This window comes from Onthophagus taurus, chromosome 6 (genome assembly GCF_036711975.1).
Source record: "Onthophagus taurus isolate NC chromosome 6, IU_Otau_3.0, whole genome shotgun sequence".
NCBI classification, from domain to species: Eukaryota; Metazoa; Arthropoda; class Insecta; order Coleoptera; family Scarabaeidae; genus Onthophagus; species Onthophagus taurus.
The window spans coordinates 6963504-6984091 of NC_091971.1; the positions used below are offsets into that span (position 1 = coordinate 6963504).

Genomic DNA, 20588 nt, shown 5'->3' on the forward strand with positions numbered 1-20588 from the left:
TGCCAGACGGTCGGCAATCGGAAACGGACGGAGAAGAAAAGACGCAATTGTCCTCGGTCGGGTTTATTACTTTTCCCAAATTGAGTCAAGAGAATTGCCGGCGCGACAAGACGTCCGCTGAATTTTCTATAATTATGGCCAACTTTTTGTCTCCCGTTGGTCTGATTTTGATGGATGATATTGTTTTCTGTATTTGGTCGGAGAAGCTTCTTAACACAACTTTTTTCCCTGTAAATAACTACTGTTTCTTTTGCATTTATACATGATTGTAAAAAAAATCTGCTTTCTTAGATTAAGTAATCATTGATTTTGCAATAAAATGTATTTATGACCAAGACCTTTTCTTGGTTCTATTTTATTTTCTATTTAATATTCCATTTAATATTAATTTATCGACACAATATTCTCATTACTATTTTCGTTCGCGTTGACCTTTAAAAATTGAAGATGAAAAATTTCGACGTGATTGACGCTATAATTACCAGCAGGGGGAAACACCGCTTTTGGTCTTGCCATTAATCAACAATCGATGTTACACGCAATAGTTTTTCATCTAACCGTTTATAAAAAGAATCATTTCGAAATAGATAACGTTCGATTCGATATCTCAACAAATTGACGGCGCGTTTCGGCCAAATAATGGATGGCACTTTAAAGCACCATAATTCTCAACTGAGAAACATAAATAAGTCGAATAAATTCCGGTCGGGAGAGAAAGAAGTCTTGGAGGAACTCGAATGAATGCGGTCGAGGTTGAGAGCCCTTCTGGTATAAAATTTATACGCGTACGAAGTCCGTCGCGTAAATAAATTTTAATCAATTTTTCCGTCACCGAAAGAGTTATACATTATGGTTGGGTCTCAAGAAAAAAAATCACCAATATTTCCGTCGCGTTGCGAGCAAATTGAATTCCTTAACGACTCTTGGACGCAATTTTATTTTTAAGGTCGCGCGTGGCTCGAACCACAACCAAAGTACCACTTAATTAAGACCAGGTTATTTTTAATATTTTTTTCAATTGTATTCAGGTAAACTTTGAGATTAAATTTAAATCGTTTCGATGAAATATAATGTGTTGATTTTAAATTTAATGTAAAGAAATGAGAATGATTTATTATACCGTTAGTTTTTTGTGTGTAAATTAATAATGACCCGCATCGATTTTAAATTGAACCAATAAAAACAAAACTCTTTTATATGACCTTAACACACAATAAATACACAACGTTTCGTTTCAATAATAAATAACACACTTACCTCAATTATACCCGGATGAAATTTAAGAAAAAAATTTAAACCACAAAAACATAAATTAAAAGAACTGATTTTTTATTTATTACTCATTTATTAACATAGATTTTCAAAGAAAAGCGTACAATATGTTACAAATATTTTAAAATTTTGGTTTCACCACAAAAATTTTTACAACAGTACGTATTTTTTTTTAATAAAACTCTTTTTAGAGTTTTACAATCGTCGATTTTTTTAATTAACTTAATCTAATGGCGAAATGAACAGCAAAACTTAGAGTTACGTATCTTTGGTTTTACAAGCTGCATGAAAGTTTTGTTAAAAGCTTTCGCGAGGTGCGATTCGTTCTCGAAAGCTCTTCAACAAAACTCCGGGGGGAAAATAAAAAGTGCAAACATTTATACACAGTGCAAGATTTCTTTTTACAATAATAAAACTGTTCTATATCATTTTTGTTACTCAATATTTTCATTTTAATTCTCCATAAAACAAATCATTTTTAATAAGTTAGATTAAATTATTAATCGTTCTCAAGATATTAATATATATTTTTAAAAAATCCAAAAAAATAAATTATTTACTTTAAAATTTATTTTCTTGGAAATTTGATTATTAACATCTGAGTAGTGATGATATATCTTAAAATAGATAGTTTCACCTTTAATTTGAGATATAAACCATCACTTAATTCCTCTAAATGAAGATTATACGATTTTTTTAATTTTTCAATAACCTCAAAACGTCAAAAATGAGTTGGTTCTAATAAAATCAGTTTTCTAGGAAATCTGTTTATTTTTATTTGGAGTGTGTTAGTTTATCTTAAAGTTGAAGGTTTTATCTTTAATTTGAGATATTAGTTATTAATAAATTCCTGTAAATAAAGATTATACGAATTTTTGAATTTTCCAATAACCTCAAAATCTTGAAAGTTATCTTATAATGTCGAACTTCATGAAAATACTACAATCAAATGAAAGCGGTAACTGGATACCAGCTTTGGCGTTGTTCTGACTAGAAACTAACTTTACGGTTCTTGGAATAATTGAAAAATTTGCTGAAATATATGGAATAGGTTCAGAGGTATCTATGGGATTGATAGAAGATCCAAAAAGTGCTGGCACCAGGTGTTTGTATCAATATAGTCAAGGTTTATATTGACTTAAATCAATGTAGCGCCTCGGCCGAAAACGACCTTGGCTTAATAATAATTTAGTTTGCTTTACAGAGAACTAAAAGGAACCAAGTAACAATAAAAACATAATTTGAACACTCTAATAATATTTAGATTTCAATTAATTTTTTTGATTTACATCGAAAATACAAAATTTTGATTTTTTTGTATATCTATTTGCACCTTCTTTTCGGTAACATCTCGACGTGTGTCACGAACTTAACAAAATAAAAACAGTGACGCTGTTTATTTATAGACTAGAACTGGCCCTCTATCCCAAGAAAAAAAAACGTTTCAATTATTATTTACAACTATTATCACTAGCAATGATCCAGATAAAATATTTTTTTTAAACAAGTTAATCCGGGCGGGGATAACAAAATAGACTTTACCTTTACAAATTTAACTAGTTTAAATGACTACTGTACACTCTTTTACACAATAATTTTGTTCAATAATTTTTTTTGGACGGATACTGTATAATAGGCACTTAATGGACGGCACAAACATTTTTTTGTCATTTTTTTATTAACGTGTTAAAAACAATGGCAATTTGTTTTGATACGATGGCACTTCAACACGGGAATTGAAGAAGCTTTTATTTTAATAATCTTAACTACTACTTGTTACCTCCTGTTTCATTTCGATCTCATGTTTTAACTCGTTCGGATTATAAAGCGTTGTTATTACCGTATCTGAAGCCGTTGGATGCTGAGATTCTCGATGACGTCTTAGATCGACTTTTCTTTGAAACGCTTTGTCGCAAAGTCCGCACGAGAAAGGCTTGTAACCAGTATGTTTCCTCATATGTGTGATTAAATTCGAAGATTGACTGAATGCCTTCGAACAAACCACACATTTATGTGGCTTCTCACCTGTAACAACAAAAATAAATAAATAAATAAATTTGTATGTGTCGTTTAAACATAAAAAATAAGAATGCAATGATGGAGATGGATGAATTACAAAGGTTTAGATTAGGTAATGGTTCGTATTCAAGCTTCGATCGTAAATTCATCATACGAACAACAAAAAGTGTGTCAAATATAATGGTTTAGAAGTTTGAAAAACTGCTTGTCCACTGTGTGTCAATCAAAATGAGATAATACCTGTAGTTATTGTCAAGATTTTTACGAGTCTTTCTTGTCTACTAAGCTATTAACACTCGTTACGTTTGTTTATGGGTGTAGATTACATAATTGGCGGTTACCAAGCGATTATGCGTATGTAAATTGTTGATTGTTCGAATCTTTGGATCGACGAATCGTCAACGTTTAACTGGTAATTGGTCGTTTTACAAACAATTAATGGCTGCGAAACAGATAAAAATGCTTAAAATATATATTGATTTAAAACGTCTTGTTTACATTTGCTAATGGATTAAGGACTAAAGTATTTATGTATAATTTTACGAATTTTCCATTAACCTCAACATGTCAAAAATTAAGTAGTTACAATAAAATCTGTTTCGTAGGAAATCTGATTAATTAGTACCTACGGTGTGATAGTTTATCTTAAAATTCATGTTTTTATCTTTAATTTGAGATATAAATCATCAATTAATTCGCATAAATAATATCGTAAAATGTCAAAAATTAATTAGATACAATTAAATCAGTTTTCTGGGAAATTTGATTATTAACATCTAAGTTGTGATGATTTATTGTAAAATAGATAGTTTCAGCTTTAATTTGAGCTATAAATCATCACCTAATTCCTATAAATAAAGATTGTACGAATTTTTTAATTTTCTAGTAACCTCAAAATGTCAAATATTAATTAGTTGCAATAAAATCAGTTTTCTAAGAAATCGGATTATTTAATACCTCAGGTCTGGTAGTTTATCTTAAAATACATTATTTAAGATTTAATTTGAGATATAATTCATCAATTAATTCTTGTAAGTAAAGGTTGTACGATTTTTTTCATTTTCCAATAACCTCAAAATGTGAAAAATTAACTTGTTTATAATAAAATTAGTTTTGTGGAAAATGTGACTATTTAACAAGTAGTGTGTGATAGTTTATCTTAAAATAGATAGTTTTAGCTTTAATTTGAGATATAAGTGACCATCTAATCCCTGTAAATAAAGATTGTAAGAATTTTTTAATTTTCTGGTAACCTCAAATGTAAAAAATAATTAGTTGCAATAAAATCAGTTTTCTAGAAAATTTCATTATTTAGCACCTACGTTCTGATAGTTTATCTTAAAATAGAGGATTTAGGCTTTAATTTGAGATATAAGTCATTAATTACTTCCTGTAAGTAAAGGTTGTACGATTTTTTCATTTTCTAATAACCTCAAAATATCAAAAATTAACTTGTTGCAATTAAATCGTTTTCTGGGAAATTTGATTATTAACATATAAGTTGTGATGACTTATTGTAAAATAGATAGTTTCAACTTTAATTTGAGCTATAAATCATCACCTAATTCCTATAAATAAAGATTGTATGAATTTTTTAATTTTCTGATAACCTCAAAATGTCAAAAATTAATTAGTTGCAATAAAATCAGTTTTCAAAGAAATCTGATTATTTAGTACCTAGGGTCTGGTAGTTTATCTTAAAATACATGATTTAAGCTATAATGTGGGATATAATTCATCAATATAATACTCAAAATGTGAAAAATTAACTTGTTTGTAATAAAATCAGTTTTTTGTAATAGGGTGCAATAGTTTATGTTAAAATGAATAGTTTTAGTTTTAATTTGAGATATAAATCACCACCAAATCTCTGTAAATAAAGATTGTATGACTTTTTAATCTTCTAGTAACCCCAAAAAATCTCTTTATTTAACACGTATGGTGAAAATTTCTGATTTTTACGAGTCTTTGCTTGTCTACTAAGCTATTAACACTCACTATGTATGTTTAAGGATGTAGATTGCAAAATTGACGGTTACCAGGTGATTATGCGATATGCAAATTCTTGATTGTTCGAATTATTTGGATTGACGATTCGTCAAGGTTTAACTGGTAATTGGTCATTTTACAAACGATTAATGTCTGCAAAACAAATACTTTTTTTTAAATATATTGATTGCAAACGTCTCGTTTACATCTATTAATGGATAGTATTTATAACGAGCACCAAAAACACGATGTCAGATATTTAATAGTCAGTCAATTAGGAGTAAGAACTTGTATCCACAAGAAGGCAATATCGATCATACATTATTGGACGTGGAGTGCAGATGCGATCAACACCGGATCGAAACGAATGATGCGGGCTGAAGACGAGCCGTGTCGGACACCCTCTGGCTTAGCGGCGAGGAAGAAAATTAATTGCAACATCCGTTAAAATTGACGCTCGAAGGTTCCTCTCTTCGGGTTGTGATGCCGCACCGGTCACTTAATCTCATTATTAATTGTGCAATCGATTTTCACGCGAGCTTTTTAAACCCCAGAGAAAGTTTTGACGAAGCGGAAAATCTGCATTGTAAATTTTATCGTTTAAGATCCCATTAAACTTATTAGACAAAAGGTAAAAGTCGGTTGAGGTGTTGTTATATTGTCGTAACGCAAATTATATACGTGTATATAATAGGTTGACCAATTAATCAATTATAATGAGAAAATCGAGTTAAATTAAATTGACTTGTTTTTGTCTCTATCTCGAGATGAGTTGCTTTCAAATTTTTTAGGATTTATCTAACGTTTCTACATGAATTTAGATACATAGAAACGTTTAAAATATGGTTATAGTTGCCATTGAGATTTTACAACATTAGCGGCCATAAACTGTAAGAACCATCTTTAAAGGTGCTAAAGACATCATTGTATCTTCATTGTAAGATGTTATTGCATATTTTTCTATTAGTTTCTTACGTTTTGGAATTGAGGTGTGATTTACCTCGTTCATAAGATTGATGGTGATTGTCAACCTTTAAGACTGCGTTGTAACTCATTGTAAGAAACATGATTTAGGAAATAAATCAAGGATTATTTACATATGAATTAATTATTTGTTTTTAAGTTTTTCAATTTACGAAATAAAAAAAAATGTACATCATTAAAACTAACAACCAGTTTCTCAATAATTTTTTATTCAAAGATATATTACAATGACGTCAAAAGTGGGATTCAAATAATAATAAATTCCTTATAATTTATGTGGAAAATTTCACGAGGATTATTTACATAATCGCCAATATGAAACCGTTTTACATTTTAATGGTACATGTAATCCGAAAGTTGTTTTATCTTATGTAAATATGAGTCGTCCATGTTTAGAACGTTATTTATCCTCTTTTATACGGCTACCGGGCTAAATAAATAGACGCCTAGTCCAATTAAATTCGAGTTAAGTCCGTATTCAGGTTTCCTCCCATCCGTCGTCCAACCATCGTCCTTTCGCTCTAGGCTCTGAAAACTTTTAAGTCTTCGCACCGGTCGTCAAAACGGTGTTGATGGCTACAGGAAGGCAGGAAATGCAATTTTCAAACGCCACCCCACCTTGAAGCGGTCCTTGCACGTAACACCTAATCGCATTACGTCCCAAACAAGGTCTAATTAATAAGGTAACGGACCCCGAGGCGGTTTTTTATATGGCTTGATCGTTAAACTCCTTAACGTTAATCGCGAAGAGATTAGAAGTGCAATGGGAAAATTGTCGGGTTAACTGTACACACGCTGAGTTAAAACCTGCTTTCGTTCACTCCACATTGGAACGCAACGAAATTAACGAACAAGACCGAAAGAAACGTTATTAACTTTTAAATCCTTTTCGGTTTATTTTAGTGTTCGTGTAAAGATAAACACCATGTTATACAACGTTTAATTGCTTATAAGGGGAGATTACGAATGAAGTAATCATCGAATTATTTATTATACGTATAAACTAACCTGTCGAATTAGTTACATGTAAATCAGTAAGTTTGTTTTATACTATCTTAGAGATCTTTAACATTAATCATTGCCTGAATTAAGTAGGACTGTATAATTTATAAATACATTTGCTTTATGCCAATTAAAAGAGATGTGAATAATAAGGTTGTAATAATTCATGGATTTATATACGATGTTCCCCAAAAAGTAAGCAACACACTGGAATTTAATAAGGAAGTTAAAGAATTTAATAATTTTTTTCATGGAAATTTCAACAATATTATCTTATAGTTTTTATATTATTTCACAAACTAGAATCTTTAAGCTTCAGTTTAACATATATATCATATCAGAATTCTTAAAAGTACAGGTGATATGATTTTTTGAAAATTTCGTTATATTTTTGATTCATAAATTTGACAATTTCTTTAATAATTTTTTCCTTTAAATTTCAATAATATTATCATATAATTTTGATATCATATCATAAACTAAAGTCTTCAAGCTTCAATTTAACATATATAACATATCATAATTCTTAAAAATACAGGTGATATGATTTTTTGAAAATTTTGTTTCATTTTTAATTAGTCAATTTGGTAATTTCTTCTTAAATAATTTTTTCCTGGAAATATCAATAATATCATCTTATAATTTTTATATCATATCATAAACTAGAATCTTCAAGCTTCAATTTAACATATATAACATAACATAATTCTTAAAAATACGGGTGATATGATTTTTTGAAAATTTCATTATATTTTTGATTCATAAATTTGGCAATTTCTTTAATAATTTTTTTCCTGGAAATTTCATTAATATTATCATATAATTTTTATATCATATCATAAACTAGAATCTTTAAGCTTCAATTTAACATAAACATCATATCATAATACTTAACAATACAGCTGATATGATTTTTTGAAAATTGCTTCAAATTTTTGATTTATAAATTTGGCAATTTCTTCAATAATTTTTACCTGAAAATTTCAATAATATCATCATATAATTTTTATATCATATCATAAACTAGAATCTTTAAGCTTCAATTCACCATACAAATCTCATCATGATTCTTAAAAATACAGTCGATGTGTTAGTTTTGATTGATAAATTTGGCAATTTCTTCTTTAATAATTTTTTCCTGGAAATTTCAATAATATTATCTGATAGTTTTTATATTATTTCTCAAACTAGAATCTTTAAGCTTCAGTTTAAGATATATATCATATCAGAATTCTTAAAAATACCATCAATAAGATTTTTTGAAAATTTCGTGTTATTTTCAGGGCTAACTCTGTTTGCGTATAGTGTATAAAAATATTTTTTTATAATAAAAACTTTAACTGTACCTATTTGTTTAGGTAATTGTGTGAAATTTTACATGATCATCAAAGAGATGAAAGTCACCAAAGAAATAATGTGGTCTTACGTTCCATAACCATATTGGACACGGTGTGTGCATCTCGCTGTGCGCATTCATTACAAGTGTCGATAAATCACTTCGGTAATAAGCCATGTTTACCGTGCCATTCGTAATTCCGCCGTTCGATGATTGCCAATAATTGCGCTACTACCCCGGGCAGCTGCCGATGATGTCCGCCTCTGAATCCCCAGCTGAAAATTCAGCGAGTAGTCGGCAGGAAACTGGCGAATATTTTTTTAATACGACGTCGGTTCGTATGTGCGCAAAAGAGGATCGCCGCCGTCCGGAAAAAAAGTCGAAGGCAATTTATACATCGACCGTGACAGGTACAAATGACGAGAGCCCACGTTATGGCTCAATTGAAAGGCTTTTACGTACGCATTATTAATTTCAATACGAAGAAAGAAGAGGAGGAGGCCTCCGGGTACGTCGAGGGAAATTTTTTTGTTTAAAGAAACTTCAATACCCTATGATGTTTAGAGATGGATAAGTATTGTGGTTAAGCGACAATAACTTAACGGAATCGCTATTTCGATTTCTCCGATTGTAAGGACGCGTGGTATACGGTTATAACAAGTCTTAATTCATTAGGAGTTGCACACGGGGCAATAAGAAGCCGAAGAGACGTAAAACAAACAACGCGCTCGGCGAAGACAACCGACTATAATCAATTATTCAGCTAGTTCCATTAGGAGAATTTCTCGAATCAATAAGAAGGATTTCTTTTTTTATCATTTTTTTTGTTAATGCTGACTGATTACGAAAATAACTGTGCAAACATTAAAACGACTTCAGGTCTCCAGTTTTCAAGTAATTACTCATAAAAATTTCAATTCATATAATGCATTGTATAATCGAAATAAACTTTATCTACATGTTACAAAAATGTTTATAAAATTAGAATGTCACATTCGAAAGTTAAAGCAGTTTATTAAACGTGATTTTTCTAAATGTCTATCTTTATTAGTCCTTCTTCTTATCGCATACAGGAAGCGGAGAAAGTTAACTTGAGTTAACTTGGACCTCTATTAATCACTTCTAACGCACGTTGGACATTCACTAAAGGTGAAACCTCCTGGTGACGTTCACTTGGAAATATTTAACAAAAATTTGATTTTAACCCGAAATTAAAAAGGCAATTAAGTCGATTCTAATAAATCGAGAGTTTCTCGTCCGCGTTGCTAGTCTCAATTAAACTGAAAGCGGCGAGACATCTCAATCGATGTCACAACCATCTGCTCTTGAGTACTAATTGGTGCGATTTAAATCAAAACATCGAACCCGTTCGGACTGGCCACAGATTTCGTGAGATAAAAAACGACTGGACGGATAAACAATTATTAACACTCGGCTGGCGAGATTGTAATGGCCTGATATGATATATACCGGTCATAAGGCTTTTTGCGGCCGGACATATACTACTTGGTTTGAAAGCTCCGCGTATTCTTTTTTCCACTCCCAAGTTTTTTTTATCATTTACCAGACAGCTGAAAATGGCTTTTTAATATACTTAATATACTTTTTTTATGTAAAAATGAATCCGTGTATGCACGTTTAGGTTTATTAACATATGATACTTGTGGCGTATAATTAAGGTACAATTACGCGTTTTTTCGTAATAAATTTAAGTGAGAGATTGTTGTGGAGGAAGTTGATATTTTTTGCTTTAAACATTTAAATATCAGGTGAAGTCTTTTGTATCTGACAGTAAAATATTACGCAAAAACTTCTCAGATGTTTTATAAAAACCATTCGAATTGAAGGTTATTGGTAAAAAAATATCATTTTTGTATCTTATTATCTTTTACGGTGACATTGAAGAAATTCTTAGAAAAAGAATTGTACACTATTATTAATCAAAGCAACGTATTTTTATAAACAAACAAGATTCCTTTTTTTGTGATAGCATATTTTAATAATGAGTAAGATTTAATATTAAATTATTATTTTAACTTGGAAAGATTTAATTTAAAATTTTCAAAAAATCATATCATCTGTATTGTTAATAGGGATGATATGATATATATCTCAAATTGAAGCTTAAAGATTCTAGTTTATGACATGATATAAAAATTATAAGATAACATTATTGAAATTTCCAGGAAAAAATGATTTCAGAAATTGCCAAATTTATGAATCAAAACTGTGTTTTTAAGAATTATGATATGATATGTATGTTAAATTGAAGCTTAAAGATTCTAATTTATGATATAGTATAAAAATTATATGACAATATTATTGAAATTTCCAAGAAAAAATTATTAAAGAAATTGCCAAATTTATGAATCAAAAATATAACGAAATTTTCAAAAAATGATATCGTCTGTATTTTTTAGAATTATGATATGATGTCTGTATTAAATTGAAGCTTAAAGTTTCTAGTTTATGATATGATATAAAAATTATTTGATAATATTATTGAAATTTCGAGGAAAAAAATATTAAAGAAGAAATTACCAAATTTATGAATCAAAAATGTAACAACATTTTCAAAAAATCATATTACCTATATTTTTAAGAATTATGATATGATATATGTGTTAAATTGAAGCTTAAAGATTCTAGCTTATGATATGATATAAAAATTATATGATAACATTATTGAAATTTCTAGGAAAAAATTATTAAAGAAATTGCCAAATTTATGAATCAAAAATGTAAGGAAATTTTCAAAAAATCATATCACCTATGTTTTTAAGAATTATAGTATGATGTCTATGTTAAATTGAAGCTTATAGATTCTGTTTTATGATTTGATATAAAAATTAGAAGATAATATTATTGAAATTTCCAAGAAATAACTATTAAAGAAAGAATCGACATCAACATCAATATCCAATAAACGACTTTTTTAAAGATGCTTTTGTTTTATAATAAATTCAACTTAAATAAATTAATGAAAGAATATTAATTATAGTAATAACCGGAAATATTAGTCTATCAACCTATCAAAAGTAGTGGCATCCCTCATATTTATCTAATATGATAAAGTAAGGAAATGCTTGTATTTTATCGCGTATAAAGGGCGTGCTCGGCACGTGCTAAAACCGGAAGGTGAAGCCGTCGGTTCCCAACAACCCACTGTTTAACATATTTCCTGCTCAGCGAACCGTGGACAATCATTTGGTCATTAACAAATATGTAGTGATGAATAATTATTCTAATGAGTCTTTTTTGTAAGAAAAGAAATGTTTCTTGGTACTTGTTTTTATTTATTTGGTACGTAAGGAAGAGAGTAGAAACGTTGAAAATTGCTGAGTGGTAGTGGATAAGTGGTACTCAATCGAGCTAATTGTCGATGAATCATAAATCTGAGGGAGCAACGTCGATCAGCGTCAAACGTAATGGTAGACCAGGCACGGTTGTCCGGTTAATATTTCATAGAGGAAGGGTGAACTCGCTAATAAGGGATCGCGTGTAAGTTGTCCGAAGAGACCAAAGTCGCGTCGTGTACTCGATCGCAACTGACGAATACTCAATCTCGCGTTTCGACCATTACTCGATTTCGTTTTCCACTTTTTGTCAAGGGATAATAAACCCTTGACGCATTACTTTTCCATGGTTTAACCACTACCTTGTACTCGACCGCAAGATAAATTTCATTTTTTATTACAAACTTTTTATTAATTCATTCTAATAAAAATTTTAAACGAAAGAAAATTTCAAAAATGATTAGTATTGCTATAATTATTAAATAATTTATTATTATTAATGTTAATGGAAGCGATTTGAATATCACAGCGTGATATCAATGACTTTCAAGTATCGGTCACATTTGTATGACCCTGGTCCATATATAATTCAGAAAGCAACAGAGTGTCCTACATTTAAACATGATTATAGCGGTACTGTACCAGTTCATATTTAATGAAAATAAAACTTTATAGGAACTCTAATATCCGTTAGGAATCTATTTTTGCTACACAACTTTACACAAAAGTTTTCATGTACTTAGTACAGGTTTTAAAGATTTGACAAAATGACTTTTGCCCAATAATTCGTGTCCTACGAACAAAAAGCACGTTAAAATTACGGTAATGATGTCTTGGACGTATAAATTATTGAATCCGAAACTTTACCTAGGATACTGATTGACTCCCGATCAAATATTCACGCCCGACTTCTAAATATTTTAACGAGTTCACTTTATCCGAGTTGTACCTTTTTTTTATTATTTTCTTGTTTGTCCGATCCACGCAACGACACTTATGAATTATTAATTATTTCAAAAACATCATACTTCCAGATTCGTACCGATCATGTACTGTATTAAGAAGTAGTGTACAATGTCATAACTTGTTTGTAACATTTATTTTCTTTTAATCATTTTTTAATTTTAATTCTTTTTTTAATTCGTAAAGTTTTTTATGTTGTTGATTTGGTTTGCATGTTTCTATCCCCTCGAATTGGGGGTGCATTAAATATTGATCGTGTGAAAGGCACTTACCGGTGTGAATGTACGTGTGCTTCTTCATATCGGATTTTTGGTGGAACCTTTTACCGCAAAACTGGCATGGGTATGGTCGCGTGTCCGAATGGATGAGCAGATGTGTTGACAATGTCGATGAACGCTTGAATGATTTTCCACATTGTTGACACTGAAATTATTATAACACAATATAACTTAAATCTTTCATTGAATCAAAATATTAAAGTATAATACAATTTCTTAACAAAAAGTTAGAGTTAAGGAGTGGTTTATATCACAAATTGCAGCTAAAAGATGGTATTTTAAGATATGATATTAAAATAGTTGTGTTAATAATAAAAATTTGTAGAAAAAGGTTCTTAAAGGAATAAGTTGGGTTAAATCACATTCGAACATGTCAAAATTCAAAAAATCGCCATAACTTTATTTGTTGGAATTAAGACATGATTTATATCACAAATTGAAGATAAAGAACGATATTTCATGATGTGATTTAAAAATTGATGCGTTAATAATAAAATTTTGCAGAGAAAAGTTCTTCAAAAAGGAATTAAGTTGATTTAGGTTATGTTCGAAAACGTCAAAATTTCAAAAAATCGCCTTGACTTTATTTTTTGGAGTTAAAGAACGATTTATATCACAAATTGAAGCTAAAATATTATATTTTAAGATTTGATATAAAAATAGTTGTGTTAATAATAAAAATTTGTAGAAAAAGATTGTCAAAAAAATAAGTTAGGTTAACTCACATTCGAACATGCAAAAATTTAAAAAATCGCCTTGACTTTATTTTTTGGAGTTAAAGAACGATTTATATTGCAAATTGAAGCTAAAATATTATATTTTAAGATTTCATATAAAAATAGTTGTGTTAACAATAAAAATTTGTAGAAAAAGATTGCCAAAAAAATAAGTTAGGTTAACTCACATTCGAACATGCAAAAATTTAAAAAATCGCCTTGACTTTATTTGTTGTAATTAAAAAGTGATTTATATCACAAATTGAAGATAAAGGACGATATATATCTTCGAAAAGCAGAAAACGATGAGAACTAAGTAAAAACGTTGTATTATACGACACAAACAATTTTTGATAAATAAATGAGATAAATAATTTTTTTTGTGTTCTACATCTAGTGACTAAAATGTTTTAATACACTACTACATAATTCATATGACAAAAGATTCGTAAAATATGTATAAGTAATTTTCAGTATAATTTGCAAATCTGATTTGAAAAACAGCAAAATGAATCCAATGAAACCAGCAGACGGATAATAAATTTTTAATGTAAGTACACGTTCAACGAATAAATATTTGACGAGGGGTCGTTTTGACGAAATCAATTTTAGATCTGAGTTCGAAGTGGAAAACAGAAAACTGGCCCGTGTGAAATCGCACAATCGGTTCGCCGCGGTTATTTTTAATTAATAACTGAATATTTTACGTCGGAGAAACTAGGAAAACTCTTTAACGGTGCGTTCGGTTTTTCCGCCGAATCGGAAAAGCCAGCCTTAAACTAATTACTTTAGGGAATTATTGACGATAGTGCTCCGTACGGCGGAAGAAGGGCGGCTTAATTATTCCATAATTACGAAAGCCTCATTTGCGTTTCCGTTTTTCTTCGCGACAACGACGTTCGCCGAGCCCCACTTAAAGAAGAAGGCCTAGTGTCACGCCATCATTTTTGAAATATTAATGGAAAACATACTTTGGTTGCTTTCCACACCGCGCCTCGTTATCCTGTTTTTCCTGCGCCGCCGGAAACACGAGATGTCAACATTTGGTCGTTTCCGTACTGTTGCGGCACACGATATCATAATTGGTAAATACATATAATTATCGAACTTCATTTCTTGCCTTTTTGTTTACCGAATGACGTTTGTTTTATGATTTTATTGCGTGGCACTCGTTATTATCTACTTTACATACTCGTTACGGCATTATTTTTTTAAGATCAACACACAATTAACTACTAGCTTACCGTAAATGTCTTTTCTCCACTTGGCCCTATCGTCGGTGCTTTGGTTTGGACGTCTTTTTCTTGATTTTCCCACCTCCATCTATTTTCTATTAAGTTGGTCATTTTTACCGCGGTCTCTATGCTTGAATCCGGTTTTATTTCCATTTTCATTTCTTGCTCGCAAAGACTACCTGGTGACCATATGCTGTGGGCGCGAGATCTTCCTTTCATCGAGAGATTTAGCGGGCCTTCATCATCTAATAAAATTTATTATTAATATTTTGAATTTTGATTCAGTTGAGATATGAACCTGTTTTTGCTTTTTCCGGGGTTACTCCAGGATCCACTGAAGTTACTCTTTCGGGGCTAGCTGCTTCTGGGGGGCGTTGAATTGGGGAGTAAGGTAGAAATATTCCTGGGATGTGGGGCCATAAATACGGGGGATATGTTTGGGGTAATAAAGGATTTGCGTACATGAAAGCTCCCATTTCTAAAATGTTAAAAAAAGGGGATAAAATAATGATTTTAAATTTTAAATTTTGTTACCTCTCATTGACCAGTAATTCTTGGGATGAAAATCTCTCGGACAGACTAGTGAGAACGCGCTGTGTCTATTCGAAGGCGGTATAGGCGATCTTGGCGATAAAGGACTAGCACTTCGTGAAGAATTTCCAGCTCTTGGACTGCTAGCCGGCGAGCAAACGGGCGATCTAGAAGGCGAATCCATTCTAGTTCGGTAATATGGCAACAAAGCGACACGAGGCATCCTGAAATAGGAAGCAATTCATTGCCTTCTATGCTAACGAATTAACATTTTATTTGCTTAGGGAATCTAATCGGAAACTTTTCACCTTTCATCAAGATTCTACACTGCCTTTAGAGAGAATAATTAAACGTCTTTCTAATTGCTTAACTATTTGCTTTTACATCAGTTTATATGGTTTGATGGTGTTTCTCTTATCTACTTTGTAACAACTAAAAATGTTTTAAATAATTTTTTAATTATATTCATTTGTTCCTTTTAAAATTCAATAGAGCTGATCTATTGAATTTTAAATTACACCTCAATATTCAGTTTTTTCCTTATTTAAATTCAATTGAAAAAAAATTATCATAACCCACATTTAGGTCAGTTTGATTTTAACTCTAAAGCTTTATACATCATAATTCATCATTATTTTTATTCAACTTAAGTGAAAGTCATCATTACTCAATGCGAATATCTCAAAAGAAACACTCTATTAAACTCGATTTTGAATAAATCTTTTGTTCACAAATAGGAAATGTTATTTAACTTTTATGTAACCTTTTCTGTATGATTGTATTGAAATGCAATTGATCCATTACACCGTAAATTGAACACAAAAGATGATATTTCTTGATATGATTTAAAAAATGATGTGTTAATATTAAAATTTTTTGGAAAAAACTTCCACAAAAGGAAGGAATTGATTTAGGTTATGTTCGAAAACATTAAAATAAACTTTATTTTTTCGACTTAAGAAACGATTTATATCACAAATTGAAGCTAAAATGTTATATTTTAAGATGTGGTATTAAAATCGTTGTGTTAATAATAAAAATTTATAGAAAAAGTACTTAAAAAAAAAAGTTGAGTTAAGTCACACTTGAACATGTCAAAATTAAAAAAATCGCCTTGACTTTATTTCTTGGAGTTAAGAAGTGATTTATATCACAAATTGAAGATAAAGGATGATATTTCATGGTATGATTTAAAAATTGATATGTTAATAATAAAAGTTTGTAGAGAAAACTTCTTCAAAATGAATTAACTTGAATTAGGTTATGTTGGAAAACGTCAAAATTAAAAAAAATCGTATTAACTTTATTTTTTGGAGTTAAGAAATGATTTATATCACAAATTGAAGTTAAAACGTTACATTTTAAGATGTGGTATTAAAATCGTTGTGTTAATAATAAAAATTTATAGAAAAAGTTCTTAAAATAACTTGGGTTAAGTCACACTCGAATATGCTAAAATTAAAAAAATCTCCTTGACTTGATTTGTTGGAATTAAGAAGTGATTTATATCACAAATTGAAGATAAAGGATGATATTTCATGATATGATTCAAAAATTGATGTGTTAATAATAAAAGTTTGTAGAGAAAAGTTGTTCAAAAGGAATTAAGTTGAATTAGGTTATGTTCGTAAAGTCAATATTTAAAAAAATCGCCTTGACTTTATTTCTTGGCGTTCAGAAACGAGTTTATATCACAAATTGTAGGTAAAAGACGGTATTTTAAGATATGATATAAAAACAATTGTGTTAATGATAAAATTTGTAGAAAACACATGTTTTAGAACCCCAACGCAACCTAATTGAACTCTTCTTAATCCAACCCAACAAAGTACGTTTTTTAATTGTGTTATCATAAACAAGAAATGTTATTGTTGTACTTTTCTGTATCAATATTATATTTAAATGCAATAGATCCCACTTCGTGTACACGAAAATCTTAATGTACACATGTAGGGTACATTAGGGTACATTAGAAATCAATGGTCAGTCCATCGGGATGGACTTTTAATGCTGTTTACGTCCACCTCTAAAAGGTTTCAGGACATGCGACAATTTCGTGAATCGATTCCCGTGATTGTCTCCACACAAACGATAACGATCGCGACGTTTTGTGGTTTTCTGTGTATACGATCAAAACCGAGCAGACGAAATCATTTTACGTCCATTAAGGGTGGTAATGCATTACATTAATATTGTAAGTATTTTCGGGATATCAAACAAAACGAAATAAATGAAAAAAATAAAAAAATTTACTTGTTGGTATAAATTTATGTCAAAGACGTTAAAATAAAAAGAAACGACTATATCCGACTTTTCAATGTATCCTCGGCGACGGTTTAAATACGAGATTAACGATGTTGGACCTTTTCAATGGAACACCGCGCCATAATGAAGAAAAAAAAACGTGTGCGACGGTGGAATGTATGGTTATGCTATATTTGAATACGGCAGGTGATAAAATGTACCGTTATGAAGCAATCAGGCCAATCTGAGATGCTGCGAAGTGATTATCCTGCCTTTTTCGCGCACGGCAATGAGCTTGCCAAAGCGATTCAATGTAAATCAAGGTGAGCAAAGACTATTAGAAAGAATGTCATGTGCGAAAACGAGTGCGGTCAGATTCCTTTTTGGCACAAGATTTGTGAACACCACCATGTTAATTGAGGTAATGAAGATCTCGTTGAGAAAATCTTTTTTTCCCTTCTCCTTAGAGAATTATAATCAAGGTGGACATCTTTATGTGTGGCTTAATCATTACATTTACTTTTCTAGTTTTGATTGCAAATTTTATTCGCACCTATTTAACAATTTAAATGAATTCATTGTGATGCTTTTTAACACAGTCATTTTATTAGTCATTGTGTTCATAACGATTTTTTAAGATTTATTGAGACATTTTGATTGATTTATTACATTTAAGTTTTCCAATGGTATTTGATAAAATTCTAAATTATCGTTGCTAGGTGTTGCTAGGCAATTAGGTTCGGTAACAACAAAGGTAAAATTCCAAAATGTGTTTGAACTACAAGGATTTAGGTTTTGTTGTATGCCCTTTTCGAAATAATGGTTATTGTTTTCATAATATTCATAAAAAATCCTTTAATTTGATACGTCACTCGGTTAGGTTATAATGATTTTAGGAAAAATTCAAGATGGCGTCTGACAATAATGACATTTATCAATTGTTTTATTCGTTTTTGAGATAAATACGGCGAGTTTGGACTTAAATTAAAGATCTCTTTTTACATAATATATATAAAAAGTCATTTTTTGATAGCATTTCAATTAAAAATATCGTTTCTTAAAAATAATTGATTTAGGGTATGTGATGTGAAATTTATAAATATTATGACACTAAATATTTTCTTAACATCCATTAAAAATCCTTTAATTTGACACTTCACTCAGTTAGGTTATAATAAATATTATAAAAATTCAAAATGGCGCCTAACAATAATGACATTTATCGGTCACTTTGTTCGTTTTTAAAATAAACACATCGAGTTTGGACTTAAATTAAAGGTATTTTTCTTTAGAATATAAATATTGAAATATTTTATGATTATAATTTTGTTATAGGTGGTGCTTTTTAAAAATAATCGATGTAGATTAAACAAATGTGCTTAAAAAGTTGCTTATGAGTCAAGTTTACATAATTTATATATTCCAGAGTATTTTAACAATTTTTTCATCACTTGGATCTAGATATAACCCGAAAACTACTTCCGTTTTTGCACTGGCTATTAATTATCTTGTAATAGTAAAGTACAAGAGAAAAACACAACCCAATTTGATTTTGTTCAATCACACAAATTTCAATTAGAATATCAACGTATAAAAATTTTTAAGAATTTTGCATTTGATAATAACACTTTTATAAACGATATATCTCAAAAACTTAACATGATGAAGCATATCTCAGAATGAATAAAATTTTGATTCTTTGAGTTGATTTAAAATAAATAATTAATCTTTAATGTTTAAATTATAAAAAGAATGTTGTGGGAATGAAATCGAAAGTGTTGTATGCAAATGAAATGCTTAGACACACAATAGAAAATAACTTGTCTACGCTGAAAAATCCTTCAAAATTAAGTAAATTTCAACATTGACCTTACTGGGTCCCGCATGTATGCAAACAATGTTTATTTAGCATTTTACCGGTCTTCTCCCTCAATTTGACCGAGTGTGAATGAATACAATGATACTTTATAAATACCTACTACATTATATTATGGAAATCGATCCTACTTTTTGACTGAGTTACGCAAATATGATAACACGTCCCGTTCCGATTACCCGAAAATAGAGAATAATGGTCGCGTAACAACCTTGATCGAAAAGTGCTTTCGGAAACCGAGTACATTCCTTCCTTTATTTCTATAAATGAGAAACAATGGGATAGCTTACCTTCTACGGAGGCGAACTTCTTCAAAGTTGATCTTCCACAACACTGGTAAAGGCACTCAAGAAAAAAATAACGATGCGGTCCTTCTTGCTTCTTTATAAAATAATTACAGGTCACAACATAACGCGATAGGTTTTTGTTTCAGGCACAGTTCATCACAGCGAATAATTGTAAGATATCAGAATTTTATTTTTCTTCAAAAAGAAAGTTATCAAGTTTCATAGACGTTAAGAAATGTAGGGACGCGGCCAACCACAGAGTCATGTAAGCACGTAGGGCAGTCGCACCTGACTGAGTCCATGCAAGAACACGCGTTCAGGTATATGCATAGCTGGTTCTGAAACCCCACCAAGGAAAGTTAAAGTTTGGAGAGCACACAGTACAGGTAGCCCAGGTAGACACACACACACACACACACAGGTAAACGCGTGGCACGTGCGCGGTTGTGAATCCGACGTCCACCTACTTTTCACCTGCAAGCCAACTCGATTGGTCGTTCTCCTTCCTTAGGGACGTACTTTTCGAGAGTAAAACGTCCGGATTGGTTTCGCTACCTAAA

The 20588-nt window shown here is 30.4% G+C and overlaps 1 protein-coding gene across 1 annotated transcript; it reads right to left on the reverse strand.

Annotated features, from left to right (window-relative positions):
• Positions 1-1312: 1312 nt before the first annotated feature.
• LOC111428004 (zinc finger protein 629-like) lies at positions 1313-20377 on the reverse strand. The gene is made up of 6 exons (XM_023063387.2): positions 20032-20377; positions 15625-15845; positions 15389-15568; positions 15100-15335; positions 13134-13284; positions 1313-3297 (listed from the first exon to the last, which is right to left on the reverse strand). The coding sequence occupies exons 2-6, from the start codon at positions 15842-15844 to the stop codon at positions 3035-3037; spliced, it is 1050 nt and encodes a 349-aa protein (XP_022919155.1). The 5' UTR covers position 15845; positions 20032-20377; the 3' UTR covers positions 1313-3034.
• Positions 20378-20588: the final 211 nt, after the last annotated feature.